This window comes from Grus americana, chromosome 6 (assembly GCF_028858705.1).
Source record: "Grus americana isolate bGruAme1 chromosome 6, bGruAme1.mat, whole genome shotgun sequence".
NCBI lineage: Eukaryota > Metazoa > Chordata > Aves > Gruiformes > Gruidae > Grus > Grus americana.
Window position 1 is genome coordinate 26,102,286 of NC_072857.1, and position 21,980 is coordinate 26,124,265.

Genomic DNA, 21,980 nt, shown 5'->3' on the forward strand with positions numbered 1-21,980 from the left:
TGAAATGGGAAGTGGGAGCCTGTGATCCAGGCAAAAGTTTTGTAAGTCAACACACCTGCCACTGTGAGTCTAGCACTTGAGGTGGCAGTGCCCACAGCATTGGTGGCTGTGCAGGAGTACTGCCCGGTATGATTCATTTCAGTTCGCACCAGTTGCAGCACTGCAACATTGTCTACAAAGGATGTTTGCACATTGTGGTCATCGCTTAGCAGCACACCATCTTTATGCCAAGTCACAGTAATGGGTTCTGAGCCATTGAGCCGACACACAAATTTAAGGGGTAAACCCACAGGGTGCTCGATGTCCTTTAATTTTCTTGCAAAGGAGGGTGGTCGTTTGCGCTCTAGAAGAAAGCAAGTAAAAGGTAAATATGCCCCAGGAAGCATTTTTATTTTTTTTTAGTTTTGCAAGAGCAAAAAAATTTGTAGCAAGCTAATATAAAATCATCACCTTGAACTGTTAAGAGAGCCTTTGTAGATGCAGTTCCTACACTGTTTTCTGCCTTGCAGATATATTCTCCGCTGTCATTGCTAACCACTTTGTTGAAAATAAGTGTAGCAACGTTGTCTTTAAAGAACACTTTGTACTCAGGAGTAGACCTGAGTTTTGTATCACCTTTGTACCAAGACACAGTGATTTCTGGTGTTCCAGCAACGCGGCATTGCAATGTTGTATAATCCCCAACTGACACCTCAAGAGGTTCCAAGTGTGTAACAAAATAGGGAGGTTCTAAAAAAAAGAAGCAATTAGATAGGCTCATTACAGTGTCAGGCCTTGGAAAGCATACGCTTGAAAGAACAGGCAAGAAAAAGAAGCAATGGGAGCACACACCTAGTGTAGAGACTACAGCCTCACAAACATCTCTTCCTGCCTCATTTTCAACATGGCAAGTGTATTCTCCTGCATCTTCTTTGGTACTGTCAAGTATTTCCAGGATGCAGGATTTCTCTGTGGTGGTGATGCTACACTTCTGAGATTGAGTGATGGTGTAGCCATTCTTTTTCCATGTCACAGAGATGGGCAGGCTGCCTGTGTAAGTGCCTTCCAGGATAATGGGCTTGCCAGGCTCCACATACTGATCACTCAGTTTCTTCACAAAGACAGCCGGCTCTAGTGAAGGGTAAGAAGTCACAAATGTTGAGCACAGCAGGACAAATGGAGGGAAGTAAACAATATTTTAAAGTATATAGAGAGACACAATCTTTACAAACCTTTTACTGTAAGGTGTGTTGTACAATTCGCCCTGCCAGCATCATTAGTCACTAGACAAGTGTACTCTCCGCTTTGGAGAGGAGTTACATCAAATAATTCAAGTTCCACAATGGAGTCCTCCAAGTAGATATTGCATTTGTCTCCTGGCACAAGCTCATTTGCCCCTCTAAACCAGTTCACCTTAAAAGGAGGGGTTCCTCTGATAACACATGTAAAAGTGATGCTTGTGCCTGGTAAGACATCCAGAGGCTCTGGTGTCCTCTCAAAGGAAGGTGGTTCTAAACACACAAGAGAAAAAGAGATAAGACAGGTTGCTACAGCATAACCCTGGCATTTCCACATACCTACTAAAGATAAAGAACAAAATCTTTATTTTCCAGTCAATAATTTCCCCCAAGTATACTTACAAAAGCCCATAGGCAATTTCAAGAGAGAAAGAGAAAAGAATTGCTCGGAGAGCTTCCTGACCATCATATACTGACCTTGTACGGTCAATACAGCACTGCATTCATCTGAACCAGCTACGTTTGTAGCTTTGCAGGTGTAAGTTCCAGTATCTGAGTCGCTCAGTGAATTCACTTCTAAAATACATAGGTTATCTGAAAAGGAGATTTGATGTTTTTCCCCATTAACTAACTTAATTCCATTTTGGAACCAGGCAACAGAAATGGGCGGTGAACCCGACACTTTGCATTCCAGCAATGCTGAGGAACCCAGGACACAAGGGGTATCCTTTAGTTTTCTCGTGAAAGAAGGAGGAATGATTCGATCTGCATAAGAAAACATAATAAATCCATGGTTAGAGAGAAAAGAAGGGAAGGAATGGAAGAAAGGAGAGAGAATATGACTGAAAGAAAGTTTTTGCAAGATAGAAGACAAGCAACCCAACCAACCTAAAACATCAACTGATGCTGTGCAACTGCTTTTCCCCACGTCGTTCTGCACTGCAAAAGTGTACAATCCACCATCTTCCTTCTCTGCATCCATAATTTTAAGTGTAGATACTTTATTGAGGAAAGTAATTCTGTATTTTTGGCTGCTGGTCAGCTCTTTGCCATCCTTGAACCACCCAGTGGAAAGCTCTGGTGTGCCTGCCACTTTGCACTCCAAAGTACAGGCGTCTCCTATAGTAACTCTCATCGGCTCTGCTTTCTCTACAATGACTGCAGGCTCTGGAAGGAGAGATGGGTAATATGTATGGTGAAAACAGGATTTGATTAGTACTAGCTATAAGTATTACAGCACTATAAGATGGGGCTCACGCATTTGCTAGTCAGGATATCTCAGTTTGTTGGGCTGGGGAATTTTTTCAGCTCTGGTTTTTCCACCCTTAATTCTGCTCTGAACTGGAGATTTCAGATGTTCTCCAAAATGAAGTAAAAATATTTTTGAACTCCTAGGAGAGAAATGCAACTTTATGTCCCTCTCCAAGCAGGCATAAGCAGAAAAGAAATCTTAGACTTAGATTGACTTAGAAATCAAGTCAATTGGATTCCATCACAATATTGAGGCCTGTGGTTCCTTTCACCCCTACCTCTGGACAACTGGAAACAAAGAACTTGACTACTGCTTGTTGAGGACACAAGGATTCTCTGTTTTGATTGTTTTGAACTCAAGGGCATAAGCAAAGCATAGAGCTCACATTAAATAGCCAAGTTCCTAACTTTATAAAAATCTGTTATAAACTTGTGCTTTTTACCAACCTAGAATAGTTAAGGTAGCCATGCACTCGCGACTTCCAGCATCATTTCTGATCTGACAGATGTATTTTCCGGCATTGCTGGTCTCTGTGCGCACAAGTTGTAAAGTTGCAATATTTTCCATAAACGTGATCTTCGTGTTTTCACTTTCTCTGATAATTTCCTCTTTGTCTTTAAGCCACTGCACAGAAATCGGCCGGGAGCCCTCCACTCTTGCTTGTAATTCTACTGGTTCACCAACCACAACAGTCATGCTGTTTATCTTAGTCAAGAATTTTGGTGGTTCTGAAGAGGAAATATGCAGTTATACTAAATACTCACAGTGTCTATGTAAAGAAGAGCAATGCAGTGTCATTGGGAGCATTGCAGAAGGCATATGTGCCAATACTTTACCTTTCAGCTTCACAGTGCAGAAACAAGTGTCACTTCCTACGTCATTCCGTGCTTTGCACTGATATTCACCAACATCTGCAGCTTCAACATTAAGAATGTGAATGCTTGTATGGTAGTTTTTGGCTGTAACCTTATACTTCTTACTACTGCGGATTTGTCTCCTGTCTTTGTACCAGGTAACATCAAATGGTGGTGTTCCTGAAATCTCACATTCCAGGGTAACCTCAGTTCCTTTGAGCATGTCTACTGGAGATGGCTTCCTGCTAAAGACAGGAGGTTCTAACAAGGGAAGAAAGGAACATTTTTAGAAAGGAGTCTGGAACTATTTGACCAACAGTTTACTGATACCAACTTCTACACAATGAGACTGCTGAGAAAATCAACAGAATGGGCAAGGACTTTTCTCATTTTCTGGGCACATTATGAAATGATCTTGCAGGTAGGTGAGCATTCAGAACTCTTAGCTCCTCTGTAGGAAAGGGAATGAGGGGGGTGACCCTTGGCACAGAGGGTATGGGATTTATTTAGCTGGTGGTAGTCTCAAACACAGGACATGAAACTGACACTGATCAGTTTGGGTCTGTTCTTTTTCTTCATATTTCAGCTCCTTGATATAACAATTCCCACTATGGTCTGTCTTGGATGTTGACAATCATAGGACTGGGGAACACCTAGCTTAGGATCCATCTGCATTAAGAACAACATCTCTCTTGTTCAGGCCCTGGCAGTGGGGGTGAGGGAGCATCAAGAAATGAACACGACATGAAGAAAAAGGTAGTCCTGAAATAAGAAATGAATCTCATGTTCCTGTGGATTTCCAAGGTATAAAACCACTAGGGGAAAATAGGATGTAGTCAGAGAACAAGAGGACAGCTAACCTTTTACTGTGACTTTGGTGCTACAGCTGGCCTTCCCGGCGGGGTTGTGAGCTTCACAGATGTAGTCACCGCTCTCATCAGTACTGAGATGATTCATTTCAAGCACGGCCACGGAGTCAATAAATGATGTCCGGAATTTTTCACTGGCAACAATTTCATGGTCATTTCTGAACCACACTACTTTCATCTCTGGAGATCCACTTACTTTGCACTCAAGCCGGGCTGAGTCACCCTGCTTGACTACTTTTGCCGCCTCTAGCTTCTTAGCAAACTTGGGTGGTTCTAAAAAACCAGAAAAGTGGGGTCAGGAAGATCTGAATTAATACTGGACAGAAAAGAGGAGGTAAAAGAGCTAAATAACTGTGTGTTGCAAACACAGGTTAGGGAAGTCACTTGGCAATGTATCAAAGTTCACTGAGGTGGGCTAGGCAGAAAGGAAAGAAAAGAAATACATGAAAAGACTGCAACACAACAAGAAAGAGTGCACACCTGTTACCATCAATGTTGTAGTGCAAGAGTCACTGCCAACATCATTTGAAACGTGGCAAGTGTAGTGCCCACTCCTAGAAGTATCCACCGAATAGAGGGTTAAGAACCCCGTTGACCCTTCAATCCCAATGAAACAAGTTGGACCAGATACAAGTTCTAAGTCTTCTTTGAACCACTTTACAGTAAAGGGTGGTGTTCCTTTCAGTGTGGCCTTAAACTCCACTGTGGAATCTGGGATGGCTTGCTGGCTTTCAGGTTTTACTAAGAAGCTTGGTGGCTCTGCAGTTTTTAAGAAAAAGAAATACTCAGTTACATCAGAAATGTCTAAGAATGAAGAAAATTAGTGAGGTAAGTATGGACACCAAGTTTTCAGCATTAAGAGGTATAAGAGTGTTATGTTAGCATAAGATTTATGGTATTTTCCCAGCATCTATCACAAATAAGAAGTAGTAAAAGAGTTTCAAACCTTTCACAGTCAGGACAGCACTGCAAGAATCGTTCCCAGCAACATTAGAGACACTGCATGTGTAATTTGCACTGTCTGCCAGCTCTAGATTAGCAATCTCGAGTGACATAGTGTTCTCATGGCACAGGCTTCTATATTTTGCACTGTCAGTTATCTCTTTTCCATCCTTAAACCATTTTGCAGTAATAGGGAGTGACCCAGAAACTTTGCACTCCATTTGGATAGAAGATCCCAGAACAGCATCCTTTTTGGTTAGCTTTTTGATAAATGCAGGAGGAATTGATTGATCTGCCCAACACAAAAAATGGCAAAAACACACTGGTTACCTTCTTGCCTATCTTCCACAAACAGAGATTATTATGTTGTCATTCCCCCCCAGCTGTATTGGTGAATTTGCCAAATGACAATACAAACCTAGCACAGTCAGAACAGCTTCACAGGTGCTACTTCCAAAGTCATTTTCAACCTTAAAACTGTATGTACCACTATCCTCCTTTGATACAGGTTCAATCCTGAAACTGGCTACGTTGTTTTCAAAGCTCATTGTGTAGTATCTACTGGGCAGGAGCTGTTTGCCATCTTTGTACCATCTTATTCGGAGCTCTGGTGTCCCAGCCACAGTACACTCCAAAGTCACGGGGTCTCTTTCAGTGACTTTAAGTGATTTAGCCTTTTCTATGATCCGTGCAGGCTCTGAGGTATAAAGTGTATAAAAATGGCAGTTAGCTACACAGATAGGGGACTGACTTTCCAAGTACTCATCAAGGATGAGCTCAAAGGGTCACACCTTGTACACACCTTGTACAAAAAGCAAAGCAAAGCACTTCTCCATGCCAGACTCGTTCTTTGCCTGGCAGGTGTATCTCCCTCTGTGGCTGAGGTCAACACCGGCAAGTTGCAGTGTGGCCACGTTGTTCTCAAAAGTAATACGGTGGTGTTCATCATCTTCTAGTATTTTCTCATCTTTTATCCATGACACAGATAAGGGTTGAGCGCCTGCTATCACGCACTGGAAGAATGCAGTACCTTTCAAAATGCTAGTGAAGTTCTCCATCTTCTTGACAAAGGATGGTGGTTCTGTGGTGTGAGGTTTTGTTTGTTGTTTGGAAGAGAAGTCACGGAAAAGGAAAAGGGGAAAGAGAGACCATATAAAGTCATCCTAGTCACTACAATTTAGCTAGGGGATGTAATGCTTGGGGTGTGCTTCCTAGAGGACTGACCTTTCAAGCTGAGCCTTGTGCTGCAAGAACAGCTCCCTCCTTCATTTGATATAATGCACTGATATTCACCAACATCTGAGACATCGCAGTTAGTCACATTAAGAGTAAATACTGATTCTTTGGTGGAGATGGCATATTTCTTGCTGCTGAACATCTCCTTATTGTTCTTCAGCCACTTCACCTCAAATGGAGGAGTACCTGTCACCTCACACTCAAGCGTGGCCTCCAAACCCTTTACTACCTCAGTGGGTCTCAACTCCCGAACAAATGTTGGAGGCTCTACAAAGAGGAATGAAGGGAAAGTAGATAGTAACATTGAATGGTTTTGAGGGGAGAAGAAGCCTCCCCTACTCCATTACCCCAGCTATGTGATGACAATATGTTCAAAACCAACCTTTTACTTTCAGCTCGACGCTGCAGCTCTCACTACCGGCATCATTGCGGGCTTCACAAACATAAATCCCACTATCTGACACTCTGGCTTGAGTGACTTTCAAAATGGCTAAACCGTCTATGAAGGAGATGCCGTACTTAGCTTGGTCAGTCACTTCGTTCCCATCCAGGTACCATGTGACGTGGATCTCTGGCGTGCCTACTACCTGGCACTCGAAAGTGGTGGACTGTCCTTCACGCAAAGCTACTACAGAAGTTGGCATCTGAATAAATCTGGGGGGCTCTAGAAGATGGATGGAAAAAGTGAGGCTTCTCCCACTTCAAGGTAGTTTAAAGAAATGCTACTCCCTCCCCCCAAATTGCACAGAAAAATCAGAACCACGAAGATGGGAAGAACATTGGGTTGCACACCTTTTACAAACAGAGTTGCTTTGCAAGTTGCAGTCCCCACATCATTGCTTATCTGACAAGTGTAGTTCCCGGAGTCAGATGTCCTAGCTGAGAAGAGCTCTAGTACGCTAGATGTGTCGTCCTTCCAGACAGATCGATTGGCTCCAGAGAGGAGCTCCTGGCTGTCCTTAAACCACTTTATCTGCAGAGGAGTAGAGCCTTTCACCAGTGCTTTGAACTGAACCCTAGCATTGGGCACAACCTCTTGGGACCTGGGTTTTTCCACAAAATATGGCGGTTCTATAACATGTAAAAAGGAAAAAAAGAAGATTAATCTGAGACAGGGGAATTCCAAACTTATGAATGAGAGCACTGACAAAAGACAAAGAAGGAGCTCAAACCTTTGACTGTTAAGAACCCACTGCATTGGTTGCTTCCTGCACTATTTGTTGCTTCACAGGTGTAAGAGCCACTGTCTGTGCCTTCCAGTTTATTGATTTCTAGAAATGCAGTATTATCATGGAAAGAGTATTTGTGCTTTTCACTTGCTGTTATTTCTTGTCCATCCTTGTACCACTGGATACTTATTGGATGTGAACCAGACACTATGCACTCCAGGTGGACAAAAGATCCCTTAATGCTGTCCATTTTCTTGAGCTTTTTGGTGAATTTAGGTGGTATAATGAGATCTATTCAAGACAGAGTAAAAAGACAAAGTATGAAATTCAACCTTGATTGTGGCAGATGTCAGCTCAGGAGACAAGATTTTGTATGCAAAAACAATGATAAAAGAGAATCCATACACACCCAGGACATTAATGCTGGCAGAACAGCTACTGCTCCCAACGTCATTGTGAACCTCAAAAATGTATTCCCCACTGTCTTTCTTTTCTGCATGAAGCACCTTTAGGACTGAGACAGTATCTGTAACACTGATCTTATATTTTGGGCCTAACGTCAGTTCCTTGCCATCTTTGAACCATTTGGCTGTAATATCTTTTGTTCCTGAAAATTTACACTGCAAGGTTGCTGGGTCTCCCTCAGTCACATCTATTGACACAGCCTTGTCCACAATTGTAGCAGGTTCTGTTGTAAACAAGAAGATAGAGTGTTAAGAGCATCTGTAAAAACCACAAGGGAACCATCTGAGATCACTGCAAGCCCTCAGGGTAGGACCAACCTTTGACAGTCAGCAGAGCAGAACACCTCTGAATTCCTGCCTCATTTTTAGCCTGACAGAAATATTTCCCATCATGTTTCAGTTCAATAGACCTCACCAGAAGAGTGGCAACATTGTTCACAAAGGTCATTTTGATATTGTTGTCTTCAATCACTTCATCATTATCTTTCAGCCAGGACACAGTGATTGGCAAGGAGCCTTTAATAGCAGCCTGAAACACGACCGTGCCCCCTCGAAGGGAACTAATGTTTTCTATCCTCTTCAAGAACTGTGGGGGCTCTGGCAGGAAGAAAGCAGCAATGTAAGTACGGGTCTGGTGCATGACAGTGTGGCATGGAAACCACACTGAGGTAAGAGCATGCTAGTGGTGTTCTGCACCTTGCACTAACCTTTCAGTGTGACCTCTGAACTGCAGAGGCAGCTCCCGACATCATTTGTTACTCTACACTGATACTCGCCAACATCAGAAGCGTCAAACCTGAAAACGTGGAGGCTAATCAAAGATTTCTCAGTGCTTATTCTGTGCTTCTTACTGCTCCGCACGGGTTTATCATCTTTCACCCAAAACACATCAAAGGGAGGTGTGCCAAGCACCTCACACTCCAAAACCACATCAGAATCCTTCAAGACTTCCATGGATTGAAACTCCTTGCTAAAATAAGGTGACTCTACAGTGCAAAAGAGAAAGTGCAGTTTGTATTAATAATACTTTTGAAGCCTGCAAAACTGGACTGAGTTTAAAGAGACAAACTGGGGGCTGGATGTCACACACACCTTTAATTGTAACAATGCTACTGCAAATATCTTTTCCAGCATCATTTTTGGCCTTGCAAATGTATTCCCCACTGTCTTCAGTCTCAACGTCTGTAAGATGGAGTATTGCCAAGGATTTTGCAAAAGACATCCTGTATTTGCCACTCTCTTTTAGCTCTCTATCATCCTTGAACCATGTGATTTTAATCTCAGGAGTACCAGTGACTTCACAGGTCAGCTCAGCATATCCACCTTTCTTCACCAGATGGGTTGGCTCTAGCTTCTCCTTGAAGGCAGCAGGTTCTGTGGATTTAAGAAGAGTGTTCAGGACAAAGAAGGCAAGAGAGTGCCACTGGGTCCATCCAGCAGCTGAAAGTTTAAAAGATAATTTAAAAGAATGCAAACCTTTTACAAACAAGTTTGCACTGCATGTTACTGAACCAGCTACATTGGAGACTTTGCAGGTGTATTTTCCTGAGTCTGTTGGTTTGACTGCATAAAGCTCCAAGTAACTTGCTAATGCTTCTGTCATAATGTAGCAGACTCCTCCTGTCACCAGCTCAGTATCACCTTTAAACCATTTCACCGTCAGTGGTGTTGTGCCTTTAAATGTGCCTTTGAAACGTACGGTTGATGCAGGCAGTACATCTTGGGACTCTGGTTCTGCAGTGAAGCTGGGTGGCTCTAGATTGCATTGAAAGGAAACAATTGTCAAGAGTAAGACACATGGCCTGCACTTTGGGGAAGAAAAGTATTATCACATGAAAAGTAAAACTCCAAGAAATGTGAAACAAATTGCCAAACCTTTTATAAACAAAGTGCTACTACTGTCTTTGCTACCAGCAGAGTTTGTGGCTCTGCAAATGTAGACCCCAGCATCACTTGCATCTAGACGTTTTATTTCCAAAGATGCAGAGCCTTCTGCAAAGTGTACTGTGTACTTGGCACTTGAAGTGATCTCAGTGTCCTGCTTAAACCAAGAGACGGTCATTGGAAGAGAGCCTGAAATTTTGCAGTCTAGGCGGCATGAGGTGTTAATGATGCTGTCAATATTCTTCAGTGGTTTAGTAAAGAAGGGAGGGAGAGTGCGATCTGTGAGAGTGAAAAAAAAATATGAAAGAAACCAACATGTGAGCAAAACAGACAGGCAGTTCTGCTACTGGCTCTGTTGGGCTCAGAGCAGAGTAGCAGGGCTCTTTGCAAAGAGTCAATACCAACCTAGCACAGTGAAGCTGGTAGTACAAGAGCTGATGCCCACATCATTGGATATCTCAAAGGTGTACTCGCCACTGTCCTGCATTTCAGTGGCATAAAATTTGAGCTGGGCAATGTTATTTTTAAAGCTGATCCTGTATTTTTTGCTGGCAGGTAGTGGCCTTCCATCTTTGAACCATTTGGTTTTTAGCTCTGGAGTGCCTGTGACAGTGTACTCCAAAATCGCTGGTTCCCCTGCTGTTACCTGGATCATTTCAGATTTTTCGATGATTTTGGCAGGTTCTACAACAGAATTAAACAACTGGTGTTAAGGACAAAAGGAAACTGCTCTTCCTCTCAGGTAGGACACAATGCAGGGATCACCGCACTACTCCACTGACCTTTCACTGCTAGTTCACCAAAGCAGGACTGACTTCCTGCCTCATTTTCAGCCACGCAGGTGTATTTGCCACCAGAACTCAGTTGGACACCAGTAATTTGCAGTGTTGCTAGACCATGTTCAAATGTCACTCTCACTTTGTTATCATCTTGAATAATGTCTTTGCCCTTCATCCACGTCACAGAAATAGGCTCTGACCCTTTCACCACAGCCTGTAATGTAATACTGTCTCCAGCCAGAGCTGTCACATTTTCAATTTTCTTAACAAAAGATGGTGGTTCTAGTTCAAAGAAAAGAGACAAGAAGAAATGCTTATCTGCTACCACATCATCCCACAAAATCTGCTGTTTAAAGACAGTTTTATGAGACTGTATGTGCAGTACATGGCACAATTCAGCTAAAGAGCAGGCAAGGAGAAAAGCTGCATTCCCCAGCTGGGAGCTAATGCATGGCCTTTTAAGCTCAATGTCCTTTAAATTCACAGGTTTGACGACAGATAAGAGTTAAGAATTTTAAGAGAAGAAAAAGATACTCTCCCTCCCCACCCTCCCTAGGCCTCAAATCCAAAGAAAAGACATTTTAAGAAATGCAAGGTTCTTGCCAATCCCTTCAGTTAGTGGAGTTTTCTCTCTCCCACTGACCTTTCAAGATGTATGTTGCACTGCACATGCACTTCCCGACTTCATTAGCTATCACACATTCGTATTCACCGACATCCGCACTATTAAATGAGGACACCTCCAGAGAAATAACAGCTTTCTGAGAGGTCAACCTGTATTTTTTACTACTGCGAATCTGTTTCTTGTCTTTGTACCAGCTAATCTCAAATGGTCCAGTGCCAGCAACCTCACACTGAAGAATGGCGTTTGTTCCCTTCACTACCTCTGCTGGTTCGAGTGTTCGGATGAAAGAAGGCGGCTCTATAAAAGCAGTAAGAAAGAATTAGTCACCCATGAAAAAAAAAAAAGACAGGAAGGTTTTTCTCAAGAATGGACTGGCAGCAGCAAGAAGAACAGACCTTTGACAACTACTTCAGTGGTGCAGCTGTCACTTCCAACCTCATTTACAGCTTCACATGAGTAGCTCCCACTGTCATCAACCTTCATCTCCAAGATATCTAACACAGCCACAGAATTCACAAAGGACATCCTGTGTGTGTTGCTTTCACGGATTTCCTTATTGTTCTTGAACCAAGTAACCTGGATTTCAGGAGACCCTTTGATTTTGCATTGAAGGCGTGCAGAGTCACCTGGGGTCAGTAAGTAAGATGGATCGACCTTCTTCACAAAGGCTGGTGGTTCTGAAATGGGGAAGAAAAGGGAAAAGGAAAAGAGAAAAAGGAAAGAAGGCTGAAATACAAATCTTTGAAAGATTGGTTCCTAGCACAAGAACAAAGCATGACTTCAGAAAAGATCAGCATAATCTTTCCTGAGCTGCAGTTCTTGTGGTTTCTCTTGCCCTCTCCACCCATTTCTCCTCTGCATGCAGGAGCAATTCTTGGATCTGGCTTGTGAAAGAAACAGTGAAGCAACACACAGTGCAGCAGAAGACAGCAGGAGAAACAAGCAAGAGGTGAATGGACCTGATGGCAGGTCTGAGAAGAGTTCACAGCGTGGCTTCAGCCCAAAGAATTCTTTTGCCTGCAAAAGAAGAAATGGGGAACTCAAGAAAAGCAAAGGTATAGGGGCTGTAGGACTATCTTACCTCTGACTGTGACGCTGGCAGAAGAGGAGCTGCTTCCTGCCTCGTTTGAGACAGTGCACACATAATGGCCCGAATCCTTGACCTTAGCCAGAGGAATCTCAAGCGAGGCTATTTTGTCTTCAAAGTAAATCTTACAGTCTTTGCCTGGAGGGATTTTGTTTCCATCCTTTGTCCACCCTACTGTTACTTTCCTGTCTTCATCTACCTGACATTCAAGATGTATTTTTTTATTGACTGCTGACTGCACTGACTGCAAAACTTTAATGAAGTGGGGCTTGTCTATAATGACCATTTCAGCCTGGCAAATGTCAGCCCCAAACTTGTTGGAAGCTTTGCAAGTGTAAACCCCTCTGTCACTGGTGGTGAGACGGGAAATTTCTAACACATGCTTATTTTCCACTTTGGAGATCTTGTGGTGGTCCGAAGGTGAAATGGTTGTGCCATCTTTCTGCCAGATGACGTCGATGACTGGAGTGCCCGAAACAGTACACAGGAACTTGGCACTTTTGCCCACAAAAGTAGTGATAGATTCAGGTCTGGTAAGAAACGTTGGCGGAAATGCTTCTGCAAAACAAAGGGGTTCAATGTTATCCAGAGGTGAGGACCAGAGCTTATGCCATTTCTCCACATTTGCCAGGGACAGAGAGCAAGAGGGTCCAGTTTGTCACTGAACACTCTTAAGCAAAAGAAGCCAGCAGTGAAGGAGAGTAAGAAGTGTTAAGGATAATGAATTTTGGCTTTTAGTTTTGTACTTCTTGGGTCTGTATATTGCTCCAGAGCTTGAAGGCATTTTGAATCTCTGGAGCAATGTACAAACTAAGGGAAAATAAACCAAAAGCCAAAACTTCCTCCCCCAAGACTGACACGTTTGCATATCATTCCCTCAAGACGGACAAGTCTGCATGCATTTCACAGTTTGTGCATCTTTGTTTAGTCTCTAGCATCTGGCACTTAGCAAAGACCACATAAAGACTCCTCCCACAAAGAGAAAAGTCAGAGTAAAAAAATTAGCAGACACTAAAAGTCCAAAAGATAGTGTGGTTTGGTTTTTTTAAAAGATAAACAAAAGAAGAGAATTGTATAGTTCTGAATAGACAAAAAAAGTTTGCAAATTGAAGCAGCTTTAAACTCTTTTTTGTTTGGTTAAGAAGATCTCTTTGCCCAGTCACAGAGTTCCCCTCTGGCCACGACACACAGATGCTCAGGTACACACACGTAGCTGCATAGCCTGTCTCACAAGTATAGCTGCAGGATAAACATAGGGTGCTAGGATAATCGCACAGTGATTATTACACCAAAGAAATCAGATTTTAAAATGTATGTTTTCTTGTTGTCTGGAAGTTAAATAAACTTTCTTCAAGAATGGATTCACAAACCAATGCCATTCTGTTGATGATGTAGTTCCTCACACTCTCTTTCCCCCCCACATCTTCCCTTCTGAAACTTTTCACACTGATTCCCTTTTTTAGGCACCTAAAAGCAGCATTGTCAAAAATTATTCCTTCTCTATGCTTGTGCCTACCAAAATTAGGTATGGATAATGTATACCAATAGTAATCAAGAGCCCTACCATAAACATTTGTAAGTACAGCAGTGAAAGCATTACAATACACCAAGATATTTTATGGAGAAGGAGAAGCCTGTACTTACCAGTCACTGTTAAAAGGGCTGTAGAGCTTACGCTGCCATGCTGGTTTGAAGCCTTACAGCTATACTCTCCATAGTCAACAACCTGAGGTCTAGGGATCTCCAGTGTGGAGAGGTAGTTGGAGGTGCGAATGGAGTATTTGTCCCCATCATATATCTCTCTGCCGGCTTTGTACCACTGGAATCTGACATTGGGAGCTGTCTCTACCTCACAGGTAAACTTGGCCACATGATTTACAGCCACCTCCAGAGATTCGAGCCTTCTCCTCAGGATTGGTGCAACTGAAATCAGAAGCAGAGAGTAACTCAAAGCCCTGCCTGCTGACATTCTGGAAAGTAACAGTGAAGTGACTGACTGGAGGGGAAAAAAAGGTGATTTACTTGCAATCCACATAAAGTGATTATAAAAGAAAAAATATCTGTAAGAAATGAAAGCAGTACCGGGCTTCATGGACAGATGGTGTTATGGTGCATAATGACATCAGGAAATACAGTGGTGGTACTGGAAAAACAACGTGCAATAGTGATGCAGAATAACAACACAATACAAACATATATCACACTATCCTGGAGCTGTGAGAAATTATGGTGTGAATAAGAAATTGTGCTAAAACTGTGCAACGACTCTAAAGAGTGAGAGAAAGTGCAGCAGTGAGAAAGTGGGAAGATCAGGTCCAGTTCACAGGGAACAATGGGAACAAGTGGTCAGGACTGACACACAGCTTGTCCTGACTCTGCTTGTGTGATGAGAACAGGAAGCAACAAAGTTCCCAGCCAAAAACTGGGGTGACAGAAGTGAGACACTTTGCAATGTGATAAAAGGAGACCATAAATCCAGAGAGAAAGGAGACCCTCTGATTGGTGGCATGATAGTATTAATATTGTATCTGTATCCAAAGATACAGACACATAGTAAGGCAGTTTCATTAGTAGAGCAGTGTATTAGAAAGGCAATATTTTATCCCCATAATCCAACCTCTTTTAATAACTGTGAGTTTTGCTGCTGTTGCTCTTTTTCCACCTTGATTCAGCGCCTCACAGGTGTACTCTCCTTGGTGAATCTCCTCGCACACTTTGCTTATTACTAGTGTGTACGTATCCTGATCTTGCAAACACTTGAATTTATCGCCTGAAGATACCAGTTTACCCTCAAAGTACCAGTTCACCTCTCTGACATTTGTTATGACAGAAACCAGACTGACACTCTCCCCTTCCTCCACAACAGTGTCGACCAGTTTGCTGTGTATGATGGGATAACTCTCTTTGCCCAGCTCATCCTCTAGGTTCCCAGCTCTAGTTTCCAGACCCTCTCTGCCCTCTTCCTCACATATTTCTTCCCTTTTCTCCTTCCGTTTCAGTATTTCTGTGGGTGTCTCAATGGGAACACCTGTGGACACTACAGCAGCAGTGGCTGCAGCCGCGCCCACATCCTTGATTTGACCATGCCCAGTCACAGTGTTGATTACTTGTGCAGACAAAGGCTGCTCCAAGGGTATTTCTGCCTCCATAGTCCTCTCAGCCTGTTGGGTCTCCAGCTCAGAGGTTTCATCACAGGATTTTCCAGAGACAAATGGACTGGGATGGACTGGCAATGCCTTCGATTTTTCATCTGTCAAGAGATGTTTTTCTTCACAAATAAGAGAATAGAAAGCCTCCTTCAAGACTGTTTTCTGATCAGCTGTCTGAATGCTGACTTCTCCCAAGGAGACTGGTATTTCTATGGGACTGAGTCCTCCTGTGGTCACAACATATGTGCATAGGGTGTGTTTATGTTCCTTGGTGATATTTATTGTCTGTACTTCAACGTTTTCTTTATCAGCCAACCATTCTGAAAACAAGAGATTTTGCTCACTTATCACTGCAGCTTTCAGTGCATTTCTAATCTGAGACTTTATGTCTAAGCTGCAGCTCTTGGGAACCTGAGCAGTGAGCTGGCTCTCTTTGTTGAGGGCTTGGCTTGGCTGGAGCTGGTGAGTGTACATGGTTTCATGGGGTTGTCTCCCTGCCCTTGGACGCTGCCTAAGTGGGCTGTCAAGATCGATGACATGTTCCTCCTCCAGGGGCTGGTTTTCTTCGAGCAGCAAGGAAAATCTCACAGCCTGTCCCTCATGGATTCTTGCAGCAAAATCTTCCTCTGCTGCTTCCAGGGAAGAAATGTTCTCCAGGGGGACAGCTTGGCCCCCACTGAAGGCCAATTCAGATAGAAATCTGGCTTCAGCCTTCAGTTCACCTTGCATTGCCTGGAAGCCCTCAAGGACCTGGATGTGGTCACCATCTATGGCATGGCTCTCAGTGGTGCTTGACACCTGTAGAAGGGCTTGGGAAGCTTCTGTCTTCAGAGCAGCCATTTGCTCTGCTGCCTTGCAGATGACTTGCTCTTTGGGCAAGAGTATCTGTGCAGCTACAGTCCCAAGGAAGCCTGGCAGTTTTGTCTCCATTGCTGCTGCAGGCACCACACCCTGGGGGCCAGCAGGAAGGGTTTGCAGTGGCTCTGCCAGAAGCCTGCTGCTCTCTTGTGTCGTGGCCACCTGGGTGAGCATCTCTTCAAGACCCTGTGCAGCCAGACAGGCTGGTGGCAGGCCAGGCAAGATGTCCTCCCTGGGCAGCACATGCTCTGCCTGGCTTGTCTGGAGCTGAAGGAGGGCCAGGGGCTCCCTCATGGCCTCAAGGCTGAGCGCTCCTTCCATGGCAGGAAGCTCACCAGCCTCCTCATAGGAGAGGGGGTTGTGGTCCTCTGCCACTGCAGAGTGTTGCAAGGCTGGGCTGTGCCTGCACACAGCATGCTCCTTGAGCAGCACAAGGAGCTCAGCAGAGCATGTGGCCTCACCCAGGGCGTTTACTGCCCTGCACATGTAGAGCCCAGTGTCCTCCTCCATGCACTCCTGCACTGTCAGGGAGCCCGAGCCGTCAGGGTTGTGAGCAACAGAATGACGTGCATCGGAGAAGAGCTGCTCACTTCCCTTGAACCACTGCACATTGGGACTTGGCTCCCCAGCCACAGCGTACTCAAAGACTGCGGTGAAGCCTGGTGCACACCGCACAGCCTCCGGCTCCCTGGCAAAGCAAGGGACTCCTGGTATCCACTGCCGCACACGGAGGTGGGCGCTGCATGTGGTCTCACCATGTATGTTGCTGGCCACGCATGTGTACTCACCCTCATCCTGCACACCTGCATATGGGAGGATGAGGCTGTGGTCATTGCCAGCAAACACTAATTTACAGTCCAGGGATGGGGTTAGCTTCGTACTGTTGAAAAACCACTGGATTTTGGGTGTGGGGCTGCCAGTAACAGTAACAGAGAGCCTAGCTACATCTCCCTGCCAGACTTCAACATTTGAGACCTGTTTGAGGAAAACAGGGGCTTCGCCCCTGTCCTCCATTTTCATCTTTGCTTTGCTGGAATAAACTGGTTTTTCAGGCTCAAATTCAAGTGTTTTCTCTCTATCAGGCAACTGAAAGCTGCTGCTGTAGCCTTCCCTTCTTCCTTCCTCTGAAGACACAATAAGAGAGCTAGCAATGTCTGTATGGAAAAAAATTGTTTAGTTTTACTAGAATGTTTAAGAGAGCACTTGTAGATAGCAATAAACAGTGTTAGTGCAACTATTCTTCTAGATCTGGAGGCTTTCTCAATACCGTACAATAGTTAGCAATGAACATGAGGTCATCTTGCTATCAAATACACGACTGCCAAAACCAGTAAGACATACTGCGCTGTCAGGCTACTTATGAATTTCCCATCTGAATCAACATGGGTGTCTCTTTGAACCTGACATCACAGTATGGGTTAGGCATAACCCCAGGGTGTATAGTGCAAGTAACAGTCAAGCAACATCAGTGCATTTCACAAATATAATTAAAGAAGTGGTATGTATCATACATATTTGTATGTACACTTATACAAACAAGTACAGCAGAACAGTGCTAAGACTCTGGCTTAATTCAAAACACCAAGAAAAAGCAGAATGCAAGAATTAGGATTGGAAAAATAACAAACTTCAGCGCACAACCTTTCTTTTGGTGCAGTTAGTTCATCTCTTTCAACTCTTTCGTCTAACACACTAAGGTATTACCTGTCCCTTACCAGCTTTGCCCTGTTTTTGCCATTAGACCTTAGGCTTACAACACCATTATTAACTAAAATCACGAGTTTGCACCCTTGATTTAATGTCAGTGATTTAAATCTCTGCTTTTAAACTCCCTGTTACAATGTTGCATAGTAAAACTCCCACAATACCAGAGAAAAGGAGGACAGAGCACTTTAAGGTTTTTCTTTTTCTTGCCTTTGTGAATTTAGACATTTATGTGTTAGACCACTTTCTTCTAATGGTGGTTTTAAAATGACAGGAAGCAGGTGTCAAGAACATGTCACTATCTGCATGTGCTTGACACAAGAACCATCAGTGAAATCTGAGATGTCCAGGAATGGAACAAGTCATCCATGAAAAGCATGGCGCAAAGAAAACTTTTAGAAATCAAATCCTGTTGTCCTCACTGAATCAAGTTTGCTCAGTTAAGGCCCACAGTATTTGATGTTGGAACGATATGAGTTGTTAAAAAGAATAAAAGAAGTGTGAGTGGATAAATGTCTCCAGGCACTCCAATAGTGAACCTTGATAAGTCTCTCAATTAATTACAGCGTTTTAAATTCCAAAACTTATTGTGAGATGATAATTTTTGCTGCACTCCAATAACAGCTATAAAGAGCACCACAGGATGCCATACCCAATTCTTTCTCATTGGTTTTAGGAATTATTCATCTTACCACAAATACCACAATATACATGACATAGCACAGTGCACACAGTGATTAACTGCAGAGAAGAGATGCTTAGATAAAAAAAATAAATTACACCAGTCCTTCAGTATTACCTACCAGTCTTGTTAAAACATTAGAGCAGTTTCCCCAGAAATACAATGTGCCAATGAATGTGAGAACGGGTGGCATAATTGGGCCAATAATAAAGTATAAAAATTGCAGAATGGAACCTATGCTAACACACATGAAAATGCTATATATACACAGGAGTGTGGCAAAAATTAATGCACTTTTGTGTGTTCCTGGATATTTATGACAGAAAAATTGTACAGATACTTTTTCATATTTTAGCTATGTCTGTGAAATGAATAAAGTACAAGAAGCAACAGACTTAAATCATTTACATATTTATTTCACAAATTAACCATACATGTTAACATTCACTATACATTGATGACAAATAAACATAATTCATCCTTTTTTTAAGATACTGGGTTTGTAGAAATGAAGACGACATTAACCCTGACAATGAAATTGTGAATTTTGTAATTCCTACAAAAGCACAAAATTTTGAAGAGAGGTGGTCAGTCATGGCTCTAAGCTATACCAGTTGCCCCAGAGTAAGTTTATTCAAAACAAGAATTACTCCAGATTTATGTCGTTGTAGCTTAGGTGAGACTTTGTCTCTCCATAAGCACATGATAGTGCTCCTGGCTAATGTATGAAACTTAAAACAAGACTTTTAAACTTACATAAACCACAAACACTACTACACTGGTAGAGATAAAGATGCCTGGCCATATATTTCAGATGTGAACATGAACTTGGACCTGTTTGCTTTTGGCTTCAAAAACAAGTTATGGGCCAGTTTCTACTAAAAATTTCAGTGCATTTATGTGCAAATCAAACACACGTCATAATTGCTTAGGACCCAACCAAAGGGCCCTCTGACTTCTTTGGCTTTGGACCTAAAAGACCTGTCATGTCACAGCTGACGTGTAACATCAGACAATTCATGCCAACTTCTGTAAGGATCTCTGCTAGCTAATGAATCAGTGCTACACATCCCCATGTACTGGATCATTAGAACTTGCCGCTCCTGACTTCCAGTTTATGTTGAGCAATATAATTGGGCAAAGTGAATCTTTCAATCAAAAATTAATATCCCAAGTGAGTGATGGGTAGACTTAAAAGATTATTGAGGTTCTGAGGCATGCTAACCTCAGTGTGAGGACACATCAAACTCAGAAATATGAATGTAACTGAATGTACTATAGGAGTAGTACTTTTATGCTTAAAATCACCATGCTCCTTAAAGCAGTTTGCAAGGCACCTGACGCAATTCGTAAATAACTGGAAGAACCTCATGAACAGGTAATCAAAATAAAAATATTTTTTGCTTTGGGTTGTTGAACTCAAGGTTTCACCTTGGCATACAGTTAACTGGAAAGCTGGCATATGCATTAGAGAGTTATTTAACTTCTGATAAACATACTTTTAACATATTTTCTTAATCAATTTATCATTGTTTATGTAAGATAGATTTAGTTCTGCTCATTCCTCCTCCTAAATATTAGCATTATTTTAAATACAAAAATATTACTCACATTGAGAACATTAATGCAAAAATCTCTTCTGCTGAGAAAATGCCACAGATAACAACTGAATGTATTCTACTTATTTCTGGTCACCTTGATGCATAGCACACTTAACTGTTACTAATTAAAAAAAAAACCACAGAAAAAAGGAATATGTAGAGATTTAGTTCTAATGTGAAACGAATACTGCATAAAAATCTCTCACTTTTTTACTACTATGCATTTTTTTAATGGATGACACTGGAATACGGGGACAACCAAAATTATTTTAATGAATTTACAGTTAACATCATTGATTTATTATGCTCCCTCTCTTTTCACTTTAACTTCTAAAGATACAGTACAAAATATGTTTTCATGTTTATTACTTGGTAATAGAGAAAAAAATCCTGTCCAGTCTCTACTAATGCAAAACTTTCATTTTCTTCCCATTGTGTTGCTTTTCTTTGTGACAGCATAATTCCATTGACTTTAAAAAAAAAAGTCATTTAATTCCATGAGTCAGTAAAATGAGGCCCATGGATGTAAGAATTTTGCAGTGATAGAAACTGTAAACACAGGATTTGAATCAGTGAGGCTTACATGTTCTGACACAATATTGTGAGAAGGGGGAATATCAGTTTAAGGAGTTCTTTCACAGAACTATATTCAAACTAAACAGCAAGTGTAAATTAGTATTCCATACCTTTAGGTTACAATAAAAAGGTGGTTTCCACATTTTCAGGTGATTTCTAGCCTACATAAAACAATAATGACTGCACTGTTACAGACACACGGGAATATGTACACTATATGAAAAAAATAGTCCTACATAAATGAGCGTCAATTAAAATATCTTTACAAGAATAAGTGAGGAGCTTGGAAGGAGCCTGAAATATACCTCGGTGCAGAAAGTGTGCACAAGACCTATGCACAGACTAAACCTCACTTAAATTCCCCAGTGAAGGCAAGTTTAAGTGAGAGAAATATGCCCACATGGAGTGGTTTTCATCCCTAAAGAGATGAAAAACAATGCCCCTAAAATGAGTGCTGCATTTTTACCTGCAGTGAACAACAGCATAAAAACATTTAGTGTTTCAAAAGAGACTCTGAAATAAATTATGGAAATTTAGTATAATGTTAACATAGCACAAGTCTCAGCAGTTCCTGCAGTGTTAGTAGCTATACATTTGTACTGCCCACTGTCACTTTGCATCAAGTTTTCAATGGTAAGGCTATGAGAGCCCCCCTGCTCTTCCTGTACACAGTACCTGTCCCCTTCCAACAACACCCCATCCTTGTACCAACGGACACTAGGGTGGGGGGAACCAATCACGAGACACTGGAAGCATGCTGAGGCACCAACAAATGTACTGTAGTCAGAAATGAGCCTCAGAAATTTGGGAGGAGTTTCTGTGACCTCAAACTCAAAGCTGCAGCTCTCCGAGTCCTCTGGCTTAAACTCAACCCGTTCCTCTTGTGATGGCTCAGCAAACACATCAAAACTAATGTTGACACACTTCTCCCCTTCCACTTCCTGCTCTTGTTGAGTCACCGCAAGCAGTTGGATCGCTTTCTCTGAATCATCTATGTGTGGGTCAAACTCAAACTCCAGCTCTGTTTCTGAC

At 42.5% G+C, this 21,980-nt stretch overlaps 1 protein-coding gene across 1 annotated transcript in view; it reads right to left on the reverse strand.

Annotated features, from left to right (window-relative positions):
• TTN (titin) overlaps positions 1-21,980 on the reverse strand; it is a 243,157-nt gene that overhangs the window by 174,489 nt on the left and 46,688 nt on the right. Inside the window, exons 45-74 of the mRNA XM_054830237.1 lie at positions 14,996-17,539; positions 14,023-14,301; positions 12,373-12,936; positions 11,687-11,968; positions 11,310-11,588; positions 10,670-10,948; positions 10,293-10,571; positions 9,879-10,166; positions 9,480-9,758; positions 9,096-9,377; positions 8,711-8,989; positions 8,322-8,600; positions 7,949-8,227; positions 7,543-7,830; positions 7,163-7,441; positions 6,753-7,034; positions 6,359-6,637; positions 5,937-6,215; positions 5,553-5,831; positions 5,139-5,426; positions 4,673-4,951; positions 4,184-4,465; positions 3,306-3,584; positions 2,916-3,197; positions 2,106-2,384; positions 1,695-1,982; positions 1,212-1,490; positions 832-1,110; positions 451-729; positions 56-343 (exon numbers count right to left, since the gene is read on the reverse strand). Coding sequence (XP_054686212.1) covers positions 56-343; positions 451-729; positions 832-1,110; positions 1,212-1,490; positions 1,695-1,982; positions 2,106-2,384; positions 2,916-3,197; positions 3,306-3,584; positions 4,184-4,465; positions 4,673-4,951; positions 5,139-5,426; positions 5,553-5,831; positions 5,937-6,215; positions 6,359-6,637; positions 6,753-7,034; positions 7,163-7,441; positions 7,543-7,830; positions 7,949-8,227; positions 8,322-8,600; positions 8,711-8,989; positions 9,096-9,377; positions 9,480-9,758; positions 9,879-10,166; positions 10,293-10,571; positions 10,670-10,948; positions 11,310-11,588; positions 11,687-11,968; positions 12,373-12,936; positions 14,023-14,301; positions 14,996-17,539 — 10,980 coding nt within the window. The remainder of the gene's footprint in view (positions 1-55; positions 344-450; positions 730-831; positions 1,111-1,211; positions 1,491-1,694; positions 1,983-2,105; positions 2,385-2,915; positions 3,198-3,305; positions 3,585-4,183; positions 4,466-4,672; positions 4,952-5,138; positions 5,427-5,552; positions 5,832-5,936; positions 6,216-6,358; positions 6,638-6,752; positions 7,035-7,162; positions 7,442-7,542; positions 7,831-7,948; positions 8,228-8,321; positions 8,601-8,710; positions 8,990-9,095; positions 9,378-9,479; positions 9,759-9,878; positions 10,167-10,292; positions 10,572-10,669; positions 10,949-11,309; positions 11,589-11,686; positions 11,969-12,372; positions 12,937-14,022; positions 14,302-14,995; positions 17,540-21,980) is intronic.